This window comes from Apodemus sylvaticus, chromosome 21 (assembly GCF_947179515.1).
Source record: "Apodemus sylvaticus chromosome 21, mApoSyl1.1, whole genome shotgun sequence".
Lineage (NCBI taxonomy): Eukaryota > Metazoa > Chordata > Mammalia > Rodentia > Muridae > Apodemus > Apodemus sylvaticus.
This window is the reverse complement of record NC_067492.1, coordinates 42,450,057-42,464,645: the sequence shown is the minus strand read 5'-3', so window position 1 is coordinate 42,464,645 and position 14,589 is coordinate 42,450,057. Positions and strand designations below refer to the sequence as shown.

General features: G+C 52.7%; 1 protein-coding gene across 2 annotated transcripts in view; it reads right to left on the bottom strand.

Moving 5' to 3' along the window:
- Znf423 (zinc finger protein 423) overlaps positions 1–14,331 on the bottom strand; it is a 310,351-nt gene extending 296,020 nt beyond the window's left edge. The window contains exon 1 of one of the 2 annotated variants that reach the window (XM_052166856.1): positions 14,101–14,331. In XM_052166856.1, coding sequence (XP_052022816.1) covers positions 14,101–14,110 — 10 coding nt within the window. In that variant the 5' untranslated portion in view covers positions 14,111–14,331. Of the gene's footprint in view, positions 1–11,473; positions 11,838–14,100 lie in introns of those variants that run through there. The other variant, XM_052166855.1, reaches the window with a different exon arrangement.
- Positions 14,332–14,589: the final 258 nt, after the last annotated feature.

Genomic DNA, 14,589 nt, shown 5'->3' with positions numbered 1-14,589 from the left:
CAGTACCACATAGCAGCTCACAACTGTCTATAATTCCTATTCAGGTGGAGATCCAACACTCTTATACAGACATACACGCAGTTACAACACCAACGTATATAAACTATCTTGTTTGTGTGTTAGTTTCTTTGTTTGAGACAGGGTCTCTGTATAACCACACTGAACTGGAACTCACACTGTAGACCAGGCTAGCCTCAAACTCACAATCTCCACCTCTGCCTCCAGAATGCCTGGATTAAAGGTGTTTGCTTCCACCCGGCTCAGAAATCATTTACTTTCACTTAAGATATGAGCACGGCCAGCCCAAAGGCAGTGGGCGTCTACAGAAATGTGGAGGCAGGGCTGAGTGAGTCCTGCTCCTACAGAGCCAGAGACTTCTGCACTAGAGAAAGCAGATTGTCTGTTACTTTCCTGGGCTGCCAGTGTAATTATAAAGCTAATGACCACTGGCTCGGGCTCTGGAGCTGGCGAAGACTTATCCACAAATCCTAGTTGTTCTGAATGACCTTGGCCAGGGCATTTCAGTGCCAGTTTCCACATCTCCAGAACAGAAAGTCAACCAGGAATCGTGTGAAGGTACAAGTGGTTGGGGTTGTACAGTGTTGATCCCACACGTGCCCTCCCCATGGCTCTGGATGGACATGCGTATGGCCTGGTCATTCTCCACCTTCATCTTTCCTGGATGAAAAAGATACTCAAAGAGACAGCTTCAGGGACACTTGGCCAAGCCCCTAGGGCCAAATGCGTCTACATAGCTGGCACACCGCCCCCGCAAACTCTAAGATTCTCCGGCATCTCAAGATGCTCACACAGCTGTCAGGTCCTACCACGGCCTCTCTTCTCCCATACACTCCTCAGTCTCCAAGAGGGCAGGAGAGCAGGACAGGACCAGCTGCACACTGCAGAATCCCTAGAGTAATTCCTTTGGATCCATCACTACCAACCCATTCACTCTCCCTTGCTTTGCTTTTATGAATCAAAAAAAAAAAAAAAAAAAAAAAAAAAAAAAAAAAAACAATACCTAGGCTGCAAGCAATGGCACACACCTGTCGCCCCAGCACTCGGGAGGCCGAAACATGAAGATCTCAAGTTCAAGATCAGCCTGGCTGGCTACAGAGCAAAACTGTCACCAAAAACAAGCAAACAGTCAATCAATCAAATAAACAAAAAAACTAGAGCTGAGGATGTAGCTTAGAGTTTACAGCATCCATCTAACACACACAAGGCCTTGGGTCCAAGGTTCTGGTTTCAATTCTTCTTCATAGCAGACAGTAGCAATCCAACTGGAAACAGGCACGGACAATAAACTGTCTTTCCTGAGGCCTTAGAGTATATGCTCTCTAACCTTTCTCATTCCCATGAGAGAAGCCAGGCTTACCTTCAGAAAGGGAGTCATTCTCCTCTATTCTAGGTGACTAAAAGGCCACCAGGCCATTATGGTTCACAGTCTCCTTCCACCTCTTTGATTCAGCCCCACCCTTCACTACTACCACTGCTCCTGGGCAAACCCTGAAGACAAGCAGTCTGCAGGCCCCCAGTGATACTGAACTACAGAGAGCTCTGGCTAGCCCCAAACCAAGCAGGCATTTCCAGTGTGACCCCTGGAGTTCTGTGGCAGCTCACTGGAGATAGCATGAGGTGTGCTCAGGCAAGCACTCCGCTTTACTACTTCAAATTATTATTTTTTCTTATAAGGACAACATTTAATTGGGGCAGGATTACAGGTTCAGAGGTTTAGTCCGTTATCAAGGCAGGAGCATGGCAGCGTCCAGGAAAGCATGGGGGGGGGGGGGGGCAAAGTTCTACAGTTTGATCCAAAGGCAGATTAAAATCTCATGCTAAACTCTCGTTTCTAAGGTGTGCAGAACAAGAGACAGTGGCTTCAGAGGAGCAAGCAAGGATGGAGGGGAGATGACGCCAGCTACCCCCAGCTTCAACAGGCAGAAGCCTCACAGCCTTCCCTGAAACAGAGGCTGGGAAGGTAGGGAGGAAGCAGGACCTGCCTCAGATACGGACGCCAGGAAATCCTACTCGGGCCTCGGACGGGATCTACGCCTGCAGCCCACCCTTGCTCACTAACTCTCCCCAGGTTCATACATTTGCACATCTCCCACACACTTATTCCCCTCTCACTGTTTACCCGCTCACACGTACTCCGCCAACAACCACCATATTTGCTCAGTCAGAGGTTTCCAGACCCACAACCCAGGCAAGCAGGTAAAGACCAAGTACAAATATGGAGTCCCAGATGCCCAACAGTGTGTCGGCACCTCAGTGAATCCTCTCACCTGAAGAAGACAGATGCTACCATCTCTCAAAAGGACTGGTTTCTACGGACTAAGGACTGTAGACTGTAGCCCTAGGAAGCAGAACCAAGGCTACCACAGCTAAGTTAGAGAGAGTGCTACAATTGAAAGCCCAAATCACGTCATCACACAGATGGATGGAGAGAGCGGTCTCCCTGAGCGCGAAAGTGTACCGGCCCGGGCTGGATGAGACTAAGGATGCCAGAAACATTAAAGATGAGTTTGTATCCAAGGTGGTTCATCATCCACTCACTGACCTCCAGGATGGAGGGACCCAACGGTAAAAGAGGAAAGGCCTGGCTGGCTGACTCCCCCACAAGGGATGACGGAGCATCTGTAGAAGCTAACCTGGGCTCTGCACACCGGTTCCAGAGGCACAGCACTCTGCAGCCTCCAGAGCCCCCTCTTTCCATCAGTCTCCACTGGGACCCGCACTCCTCCTGCACCCCCTCTCTCTAGAGAAGCTCTAAAGCTGGTGATTGCCTCTCCTCTCCCTAAGGGCCAACCTGTTGCCCCTGGGGGTTAGGGACAAAGCTCTCCCTCCAGCTCAGAAACCAGAAACATCCTGGTAGCTGCAAGGTTCCACTGCGCCTGCGCAGAGGAGGGTCTAACCTGGGTGTGGCAACCACCCTGCCCAGCTGTCTAGTCTAACCATGTCCTGTCCCTTCACCAAATCGGGATGGTAATCACTCTGCCTTCGTGCAGGTAAAAGTGGATACAGCGGGAGTCAGAGGTGCAGTATGTTTTAACCAACAGAAGTAAAATAAACCTCAGAGAGGAACAGGAATGTCAGGGCCACACAAAATAATCCCATCCAGGTAATTAACGGGGCGAATCTCAACTGCTGGAAAGGCAGGGGTAGAAAAGGTGCCCCACCCCCACCCCCACCCCCAGGAGACTAAAGTGGCTCTGCACCAACACCCATACCTATGCGCCCACATTGGGAATTTCAAAAGAGTAAGATTCAAAGCAGTCATTCCATAAATGCCATTTCTCTGTTCTCAGGGGAGCCAAGGAGGAGCGATCGGGTGAGATGACAAGAAAGGGCAGTCTGGGTCCTAGCAGGCTCGGGGCTCTGGGCTCTGGCCTACCTTGGTTCCTTGTCTAGTCAGGCTCAACCAGGATCCAGCAGCAGAAGTGTGGTGTCCCTGAGGACAGGGCAAGTGCTGCAATCCTGACAATGGCCACCAGACCACTCAGCAGCTCCCAAGCCAGCACTCTGGTGCCTTCTAGACTACAGACCCTCCAGCTACGCCACTACCGCGGTCCACGGGAAGATGGCAGAGATGGCCAAACGGCACCGTATGACACACACTTTCAAGCCTCTTAACACACATTTTGCATGGTAAACTTTATTGATTTTTACAATTTTATAATCTTTCCCAAATCACGTCTGTTTGTTTGGTGTTGATGCGCACATGTGTAAGTCAGAGGACAACTTGCCAAAATTGGTTCTTGTTGTCCATTTTTACCTACTGAGCCATCTCAGCAGCCCTAGTTTATAATCCTTTAAACACTTCTCAGAGCAGTCAGGTGAACCTTCCCAATCTGGGCCCACCAGCTGCAATCTTGCACTCTTTTTCAAACAGGGTTTTACTGGGTCTTCCCAGCTGCCTCAAACTTACAGAATGAGCCAAGTTGACCTAGAACTCAAAGAAATCCTCCTGCCCTTGCCTCCGGGCATGAAAGGTGTGGGCCACTAATTTGCAATCGTAACCAGTTTTATTCACACAATAGTAGGGCTACACATTTGGAGGAAGTTAGGCTCTTCCCCAGGCCACAGCTTCTTCTTACTGTCCCCACACAAAGCCTCACACTCTAGCAGGAACTTCCAAAACAATAAACTCTAGAAGTTCCACAGTCCAGGGAAAGCCTTTCATTTAGTGTTCTCTCAAAATGAACCTTCAAGAAACACAGCTCTCTCTCTCTCTTCTTCTCTCTCTCTCTCTCTCAGCTAGTCCCTGGCCCTTAAGTGATATCAGCCCCAGTACCCCCATTATCTAGGAGAGAAAAGTGGCTGTTAAATTAGTGAGCACATCCACAGAGCCCCATTTTATATCCCAATTCAGAAGATGACATGAACATCTGCTTTCACTTCAAGACATTAATTTTCAATTATTGGAGAAAAACAAAATTAGTCCTGACAAATTGCTGCTGAATACTGGCTCTTGTCTGGTGGTTCATAACAACTTCGGGGGCCCACAATTAGAATCCTAGGACGGACTATCCTGATGGGTCCCTCTCCCTGTCATCTGGAGTCCAGGATGACGGCAGCTCCTCACGAGGGGCCCTCAGCCAGGCAGCAGTGAGGCGACACTTGTACAAGCCTCTGCAGGCAGGTATCTGCCTCCCCCATGACGCGATGAGGGAACTGAGGAGGAAGGATGGAGATGAACGCTGCAGAAAGCCACCCCAAGGCCTTCCTCCTTCTCCAGAAGAGCTTGGCACTACAATAGAGATACCAAGTCCTCCTGTGTCCAGAAAAGGCTAGGACCACCTTGTGAGACTCCAAATGCAAGGTGCCCTCTATGGTAGAAATGGGGGTGGGGCAAAGTGTATGACTCTCCTATGGAGACCCCTCTACTCTGACACTGTGTGACCCAAACTCAAGAGCCCCAGCCTCCAACATCCAAAGCTTACAGATACTGGGTAACAGAAAAAGTGTTTGTCATCGAGGAGTGGTGGTGGAGAGATGGCTCAGTGGGTAAGAGCACCTACTGCTCTTCTGAAGGTCCTGAGTTCAAATCCCAGCAACCACATGGTGGCTCACAACCATCCCTAATGAAATCTGACCCCCTCTTCTGGAGTGTCTGAAGACAGCTACAGTATACTTACATATATAATAAATAAATAAATCTTTAAAAAATAATAAAATAAATCAAAAGGCCAGCCTAGGCTACACAGCAAGATCCTGTCGCCAAAAAATTCTATCAGTGTCAGATGTGGTGGTATACAACTTTAATCCCAGCACTCAAGAGGCAAAAGTAGGCTGATAGGTGTGAGTTCGAGGCTAGCCTGGTCTACATAGTGAGTTCCAGGATATCCAGGGCTATGCAGAGATTCCCTGTCTCAAATAAATAAATAAATAAATAAATAAATAAATAAATAAATAAATAAATAAATAAAAGAAGTAATTAAATAAAACATTTTGCCAGGGTCCCATGAACCCAAGAAAACCAAGCTTTAGCTACAGTCTCAGAACAAAAAGAAAAAGGAAGAAAACTGAATTTGTCAAGTTCAGTGACCAACCCCCAAATCCAGAAAACCCACTTGATAAGAGATTATCAACACTTTAATCTCATTTGTTAAGGGTTCTTTATGTATCTTGGCTGCTACTGTATCAATAAGAAGCCAGGGAAATATGAATGAGCAGAATTCCAAAATAATCATGTAGCAGTCAGTCTCTGACTGTGCCTTGCCACAAATGAAACCAGAGTGTGTGTCTAGGTGAAGGGACGCTCTTCTGGGGTTTGGGGGGGTGGGGGTGGGGGAGAGGCAGAGGCACAAGTGAGGGGAAATAACCATGGAGGAAGGCGGGTTTTAAATAAATAAATAATAAATAAATAAATAATAAATAAATAAATAAAACAAAGGAAAATTATATCTTAAAGACGAGAATGAAAACCATTGCTACTTCCAAAGTCAACTCCGTAACTGAGCTGACATTGTGTAATTGACTTTGCAGGGAGAACAACAGCAGTGTAACAAAGAAAATGTCAGTGTTTTCACAGTGCTAATCTATAACGCTGGGAGGCCCTCCCGCTGTCAGCCAGGGCTGACAATACAATAGCTTTCAGAGGGATATTACCATCATGCTTTTATTCCTGACATCAATCAAGACAAAGAGAATCCTTTTCACAAGACATTAAAAAATCAAACCTTTGTACGAGAAGATAGGTAAAGCACCGTTCTCCTTAAAGACAGCCATGAGGAGCAATCAGCTAATTGGCATCCTTGAAAGAGGGAAAGTATTTTTATTTACTGAGTGTACAACCCCAATCATTGGCTGTCCCAGACCCTGCCAGGTAAGCTAGGAATCAGAAGTTTCCATTCCCATCTCTCCCACTCATTTCCCCCTGCCTGGAGCCCACAGCAGGCTCAGAAGAGCTAATAGCCAATGCCAAAAACTTCAACCAAGATAGAACCAGTCCAGGCTTTGTCAGGCCCTTCTGGGTACAAAGCTAGTCTAAGTCCTCTATGCATTTAATGACCTTGCCAGCAGATAGGTATTTGAAGAAACAACATGTTGGATTTTTCCCAGCTACCCATAGTAATAGGGCGCCCAAGTAAGTCTCCATAGTACACTAACTAGACCCACACATCTCAAGGAATCCTAACAGCAACACCTTGGCAAAAGGACCAAGTCATAAAGAAACCTGTCCACCTTCAGTTCCGTTTCCATGACCTCACGACAGTTTGAATGCCTGTGCATCTGCAGTTGATGAACACACAAAGTCGAAGACCCAAAAACATCAGGTGAGCAGGGCTAATGTTCATGAGACCTCATGATCTACTGCCTCTCCAAAGTAACCCACCTAGCCACCAGCCCACCAGAGAGCACACGAGGATGTTCTTGACCCTTAAAGGGTGCACGCCTACGCAGGCCTTAGACAATTGTGATAGATGGAGGGGAGGGAAACAGATCCTCTAAACCAGAAGGATTCAAGGCGGTATGACTGGCCCCTCTGACACCTAATAGGCAATGTAGAAAAAGTATGCACTCAATCCTGATACCTCAGAGACAGACATTACCCCAGAAGCGTCTCTGGCAGGCAAGGGGGCTTCACTGTTCAGACCAAAAAAAAAAAAAAAAAAAAAAACTGGACACCTTTGGTCTTCTATTGAATATTGAAACAACAGGTGCTCTTCATTTTGTTGCAAGATGACAGAAATTTTAAAAGCAGAAGTCATCCTATGACTGCCTTGAGGATTTATTCCCCCCACCACCACCTAAAGCAACGGTTCCTCAGAGCCAGGCGGCAAGCCTACACCGCAGCCTCAGTGGTGGGCTCCTTTCGTTTACACATCCAAATGAACAGTTAAGAGAAATCAATGCATCTAATTGCTAGACTATTAAATCCAACATCAGGGGAAGAATTCCACAGCCACCCGCTTAAGAGCTGGCTACCGATACAGCAATTGTTGCAACTTTATATTTGACTGAACCAGATCTCCAGCCTTTCTGTCTCCAGCTAGGAAGGCTGCATTCTAAAGATGCTGTGCTCCAGTTTCCTCCTCCCATGGTCCTCCTCCTCCTCTGTTAACACGCCACAGCACTGCCAGGGCTGGCTGGTTCTACTGAATTGCTTTATGACTGGGAAATCACCGGCATTTTGCACCTTTCCTACCGAATACACACTAGACACCTCACAGTTAAACATTTAGCACGATTCTCCTGCCAGAGGCGCATAGTTATCTTATTTTATTGCTTATTAAGTTTTTGCAAGGAAACAAGTGTAAGAACCTAAATAGCAATTACTAGACATAAAGGATATTTCCTAGCCTGAAACAGGTCTTTCTAAAGCTGGGGATCAGTAATTTAATTGGTGTGGAAGGAATTAAATATTAGGATTCGAATGTCTTCTACCTGAACCCAGAGAAATCTAAGGAATCTACAAAGGATTTGTCTTGCCCTTCCTGCAAGAGCATGTACATTTAGCCAAACAAATCTCAGCCATTTACACTCGCATGTGGTCTCTGCTGAATCAAGAAACCTGTAACCTCAGAATGCCTCTACTTATTACACCTCAATTATTTCCATGGAAACAGGCACAATGGTAAGCCACACTGCTCCCAAGTCCCTAGACCACCAGATTTTTAAGATGGACTTTTGAGGTGCTCAAGCTGTCAAGGGAAGACAAAGAAATGAACGACAGTACAAAAGTCACAAGTGGTCATCTTGGATGGTAGGGGTAGAGTGCATGGACCCAACCTAAGTGCTAATTAATATTAAGAACTGTAATTAGCTAATACACAGTGCTAAAATAGAGAAAATCAGCCATAGTACAAATTATTGAAAAGTTTTTAACTGAGGCTGGGGAGTGGGATATTCATTTTCTACAGGAGTGAAGAGGCCTCTCGTGCAGCCTAAGGAGGACAGATCTCCTCAATGTCGAAAGACAGAGAGACCTGCTGGTAATCGTTACCAAACTCCCTGGTATTCTCAGCCAAAATAGCATCAGTGAGCAAGATGACAACAGCCTAGGGAATGAGGCCAAAATCATCAAAGGAAACAAATTGTTGCAACTGCCACACCACCAGGACAGGCACACAAAAAGAAAAAGGGAAATCGGTCAGAAAATGTGACTTCTGTAACATTTATGAATTTGGGAGGTTTTGGAAGGTTGATTTTTTTTTTTTTTAAACAAAATCACAGGCTTTTGAAAAACAGGCCGCTCACTCCCTGCCCTCCTGCCTCAGAACCCCCACCCCACTGCCTATTTGCCGGGGTCCTCCCTACAGAGCTGAGCTTTCCAAAGAAGGACAAACATCCTGAGGGGACAAGTGACCCCACTCCAGAGGGAGGTTGTGTCCAGAGTGGGAAGTGACCCCTGGGGCCTGTTTGATTTTCAAAGCTGCAGTACCCTAGCTTTCAAATCACACTTTCTGAGCATTCATTCAAAATTGTTACATTTCTGTCTTTCCTTCCTGCTATGGGCTTTCATATTTCCGAGATCAATTACAAATTATGGTCAAGCGACTTTCACAGCAGAATACTCCAGGCTGGGGGAAGTCCACAATGCCTCTCCATCAGCTCTGACACACAGCAGTAGAGTTAAAGTGGAATAAACACAATGTTAAAGGCAACTGCTGTTCCTTAAGAAGCACCTTCAAGCATCTTTAAAAGGTGCAGACCTTGTCCTTTCAAACCCTTGGTGTGGAAGGGACAGTCTACACCTAAGCTCTCTGGCCTTGGAATAGTTCAGGAGAGAAAGAGGGCAGTTCTTAAGAAGCAATAAATCTTTCACCTATTGCAATTCTTATCTATTCAAAATTAACTTCTCTCTTAATTCTTATCTTGATATGTGGTCATTTACATCTCCACCTCATTCACCTCAGTAAAGGCACTAAAAGGGCAGGAGAAGCTTTTGGGAAAGAGCCCCGGGGAGAGTCAGGAGGGGGGGCAAGGGCCCTTCAGACCCCGAGGATGGAAAGGTCAAAATGTGTGGCTGATGTTCCAGAACTTCTCAAAACACCTCTGCTGGTCTGCCTGCCACTTGGCTGTCACTGCTTGAGTTGCCTGCTACATACAAATACATATATTTAGGGACGGGGCACTCGTTAAAAATCATTTCAAGGCTCATTTCATGAAAGGCTGAAACTCAATTCTAGTCTTTCTCTGTGATCCATGGAGTGTTTTTAGAATTCAGTTCAGGCAGTTTTGAAACACCCACCCATCTGTTTGCTGTGATCTCTCCTACCTTTGCTTTCTGTGGCTTGCCTTCTAAAATGAGAGGTTTGGAGACAGAGACTGGGTTAAAGGTGAACAAGCATCTCACACACACACACTCACACACACACATACAATCTGCTTTTATACACAGGCTTAACTCAAAATCAACTGCCTCAAAACTGCTTTCCCCACTGATAATTCCAACTCTACTTTTCTTCTGGGTCACTCAAAGTGCCTCTCCAAGAACTGGATAGTCGGCCAAGGAAAGAAATAAAATATTATTTCAGTCTGCAAAGCTCTTCTTTCCATTTTCCTCTTCCCTGTCGTCTTCTGGGAGTCTCCCTTTCTGGCCTCTTTGTCCCACAATCAGAACCCTCTGGAATCTCCAGTTCTGTAGAACAAGTCAGACTGCTCCAGATTGGGAAACTGGATGGGGCGCTCAGCGGCCGCAACTTCTCTCAGTGAAAGAAAGGAGCCGGCGCTGAGAGTTAAGACCATAGGGAGGGTCTCGGTGGGGCCAGGTGCCCCTGACTCTCCTGGAGCTTTAGAAGCAAAGAGAAGCCAAGTGTCTGGAAACCCACGTGGTGCAGATTCAACACCAGCTATTCCAACCAGGAGCAAGACTGGCAGGAAGGGAGCCGGCCCCAACGCCTTCCCGCGCAGGCCTCCAGGAAATGAACTTTTCAGAGCAGAGCTGGGCTGTGGCCAGAGGTTATCAGGAGAGTCGACCAGGACAAGGGCCTCAGGACTTCAGGCACCACAGCTACCCTCGTCCTGCTCCTCTATCATCTAATCTATCTTTCAATGCACCAGGCAGGGGCTACACTGGGTACAAAGCAGCAGGCCATGCCTGCAGGAACTAGCTGGAGAGGGAAAAGGGGACAGGGAGGAGCTGGAGGCCCTCGCGCAGCTTCTCCCTGAAGCATCCGCTCTCCAGGGGTCCCTTCAAAACTGGGGCTCTCCGAGGAATTAGAAAGCAAGGGGGATGTGTGTACTTGGCTATCTATAGCTCCTCACAAACGTGCGCACCCTGGGGAGTCAGTACGGAAGACAGCCTGGGTGCCCGCGGCGCGGCTGCCCGGGGTGGTATCGGACGCCCGGCTCCGAGGGGCGCTTACGGCAGCCGCTGCGCTCCCCTGGGGACCAGCATCCCGCCGGCGCGGCACAGACAATGAACTCCTGGCGAGGCTCCCTGCCCAGCTGGCCTCGGAGGAGCCGGCAGGAAGTGCGGGGGCCCGGGCCGGGAGCTCGGCCTGGGCCCGGGGCGGGGAGGGGGCGCCCAGCTTGCTCTCTCTCCGAGTCCCCGAGTGACCAGGAGGGCACCGGTGAAAGCAAGCGAGGCCCGGGACCAACTAAAGCGCCTCGGGGCTGCGAGCCTCTGGGGCATCGGTCCTCGCCGCCTCTTCCTCATGCTGCCGCCGAGATTCGCAATCCCCGCCAAGTCGGCCCGCACCCCTTGATTGGCCACGCGGGCCGGGGGCCGGCGCGCTACAAGCTGCGAGGGCCCCTCTACTGAGCCCCCCAGCCAGGGTCCCGGCGAGCGCCGGCGCCGGCCCCGATCGGGTCGGCGGGCAGGGTGTGCGTCCTGCCCCCGCCGCCGGCGCCTCCTGCTCGCGGCCTCCGCCTCCGCCTCTGCCTCCGCCTCCCTCCGCCTCCTCCTCTCGGCGCTCGCTCGCGCGGTCCCCGGCCGCCCGCCCGCCCGCCGGTCCCTCCTCCCTCGCTCGCTCCCTCCCTCCTCGCTTGCTCGCGCCTCCGCCGGGCCTCGCTCGCTCACCTTTCACCGATCGCGGCTTCGCCTGCTTCCGCCTGGACATGTCCGGGGCTCCGGGCGCTCCGTCGCCGTCCGCGGCCGGCTCCCCGCACCGCCCCCCGCCGCTCCAGGCAGCCCTTCTCCCCCTTCTCCTCCGCCTGCCTCTCGGAAACTTTGTTTTTTGCAGCCGGGTCGGCGGCCGTAAGGAACGGACCGCAGGTCCCCGGCAGCCTCCCTGTGGGGGGCAGCCCTGGCCGGCCCAGGCCGCTGGGGGACGGGAGGAGGCCCGGGGGGGCGCGCCGGGGCCCTGCCTGTTGCAATGCGGCAGCCGGGGGCTCCGGGTCCCAGCGGCGGTCCCAGCGGCGCGGGGAGTCCGGAGGCCACTCGGCCGAGCCGAGTTATGCAAAAAAAAAAAAAAAAAAGCCGCCCCCCTCCTCCTCCCCACCCCCCGCCGGCCCCCGGCCCCTGCGGCCCCCTCCCTCTCTCCCCCACACCACAGCCACCCTCACCCTCCTCCTCCTTCTCCTCCGCCCCTTGCCGGATTTTTGTGCAAAGTTTGCAGGCGTCCGGCCACACAGCCCGGTGCGGAGCTCACAATGAACCCATCTGAGGAGGGGGAACGGGCTGGAGCCGGTAGGGTCTCAGGGGGCGAGGAGACCGGAGGCGGTCCGGAGCGCAGGACCTTAGTACCCCCCGGAAAAAAAAAGCCTTCAAATTATCCCCTGCCGCACACACACACACACAAAAAATAATAATAAATATTAATGGCTCAAAAATGCCCAAATGCCTGGTTTGGAAATTATGATAAATGGGGGGGGGGGGTCCCTCAACTCAGCCTACTTAGAGGGGGGCTCGAAACGGCCGCAGTGGCTTGTAAGCCGCGGCTGGGGGTCCCCGGCTCACGCCCCCTTCTCTGGCTCTCGGCTCGATCTGATGCGGGCTCCCTGGAGGAGTAAGGGGAGCGCGGGGGCGCTCAGGCGGAGGCGGGCAGGGGCGCCCGTGGCACGGGCATTGCTCAGCCGGTGTGCCGGGCCGCCGCTGCCTGCCCTCGGGCTGCGGTGCTCAGCGCGCGACGCGCAGTCGATCCCCAGGCCGGTGCCAAGTCGCCGGCCCCGCTAGCTGCCTCCATGGACCAGGGGCTGAGAGAGGGGGGAGGTGGCGGCCGCGGTGGCGGAGGAGGGGGAAGAGCAGGCGGCGGCGGCCGGGCTCCCGTCCTCCCGGGCAGCGGCGGCGGCGGCTGCGCCCCGGCTCCTCCGCGCTCCAGCCGGCGCCGGCCCGCCCGCCAGCCTCCCTCGCGCTCCTGTCTTCTTTGTGGTCGCTGGCTCTCCTCCTCCCGATCCGGCTGCTGGGGCTGCACTGCAGAGACACATAATAAAGCCAGGCTTGGCTGGAAATGTAGCCGGGTCCCAGCAGGAGGATGTGAGGAGCGGAGTCCCGGCGGGGGAGCGCTCTGATCCCGTGGGGCGCCCCGCACTGCTCCGGCTCGGATCAGACGGAGAGAGGGCCAACAGCACCGAGCGATGGACAGCGCTGGAAATACAGCTCCGGCCGCCCGCAAAACCCGGACCGCGGTGGTGGCGGCAGGCACGGCGCGGGCACCGCACCGGCACGCGGGGCCCGGGCTTGGGCTCTGACGGCACTGGGCAGGAGGAGAGAATAGATAAGAGGCCCACGCGGGATGACAGGCTTGCCCGGATGCCTTTAGTATCACAAACTGAAAATGTGAGAAAATGGGGGGGGAGCAAACCAAGGTGAAATGCCTCAGCATTGCGGCCCCTGAGACTTATCCACGCACAAGAAATACCCAGGACCTGGCGTTTCTCACTGGTTCGGTATTCCAGAACTATCTCTGTCCACACCAAAGAGAATCTTCCACTATTGAGCTAACCTACGCCTCCATCTGTATAACTCCCACGCCTAGTTCGAACTAACCAAACACCATATACGCGGCACACCTTGTATATTTATTTCACCCCTTCCCTCCACCTAGGGAAAGAAATCAGCTCCTACTTTCCACAAAGTTTTGCCCCAGCCACTAGGGGGCGCCTTGCGTCCCGGCAGCTCTTACAGTCTCGCATCAGGCCCTGGGATCAGTCATCCCGAGGCGGTTCCCATAAACTGCCCTTTGAGGCCTCTCCCACCAGCCGCAAAGGCCAGGTCACAGTTGGGGAGGGGTCCCGACACTGCCCCCCTCCCAGCAAGTGGCGCCACCTTAGGTCGGCTCGCCCGGCAGCAGGGAGAGCAAAGCGGGTGAGCGGCGCGGCGCTGGGGGTTATCAATCTCGCCGATCGATAAGTTGCCACTTGGAGAGAGGGGAGGGCTGTGTCCCCTCGGAGACGAGTTACCCAGGGCAACCTTTCACGGAAAAGAAAAAAAAAAAAAAACCGCTGCCCGCGGAGAGCAGAGCCCGGCCCAGCCCAGCGCGGCGCCCGCCCCAAGCAGGGTGCCCGCGCCCCGCGGTTCCTGGGCCTGAGCGCCCGCCGGGCCCGCGCCCCCCTCAGTTTGCTTCCCGGTGCTGCCGGGCCTTTTTCGCCAAGCTCGTGCTGGGCTGATTGCTGAGGTTGAAGCCACCCCCGCAACCCTGCGGCTTGGGAGCACAGGCCAGCGGCTGCAGAGAAAGGCCTGAGGCAAAGGGGCCCGTGTGCGCGCACCTAGGGCCATCTCCAAGGCTGAGTCGGGTGACCGCGCTCTGCGTCGCCAAGGCAAACGCTCCAGCTGCGGGAGACAGAGAGCTAGGCTCCCCGGAGGGGAGAGAGTCTAACCGGAGACATCCTCCTGTCTCAGTCCTGGGCCCTGGGGGCCACTCCTACTTCGGGGTTAGGGCTGCCATTCCTGACCATCTCCCTCCCTTCCTCCGCAGCTCGTGCCTCTGAGTGCACACCGTCCCAGGCTTCCCGCGGGGACTGAAAGCCGCCGCCCACTGCCTAGGGATGTCCAGCGTTAGACACAGAAGGGGTGCCAAGGGCCAGGGCAGAGGCCGAGAAGCGCCTGGGAAGGCGCCAAGAAGGAGGGGCCGAACCCGTCGCTCCCCAACCCCCGCCGGCGCCTGGGATCGAGGCCCATGGAGAGAGGCTGACAGGCGGCAGATGGCACACGCTGGGGGAGGGGGCGATTGGCCTCGGCTTGGGGTGCCCCCGCCG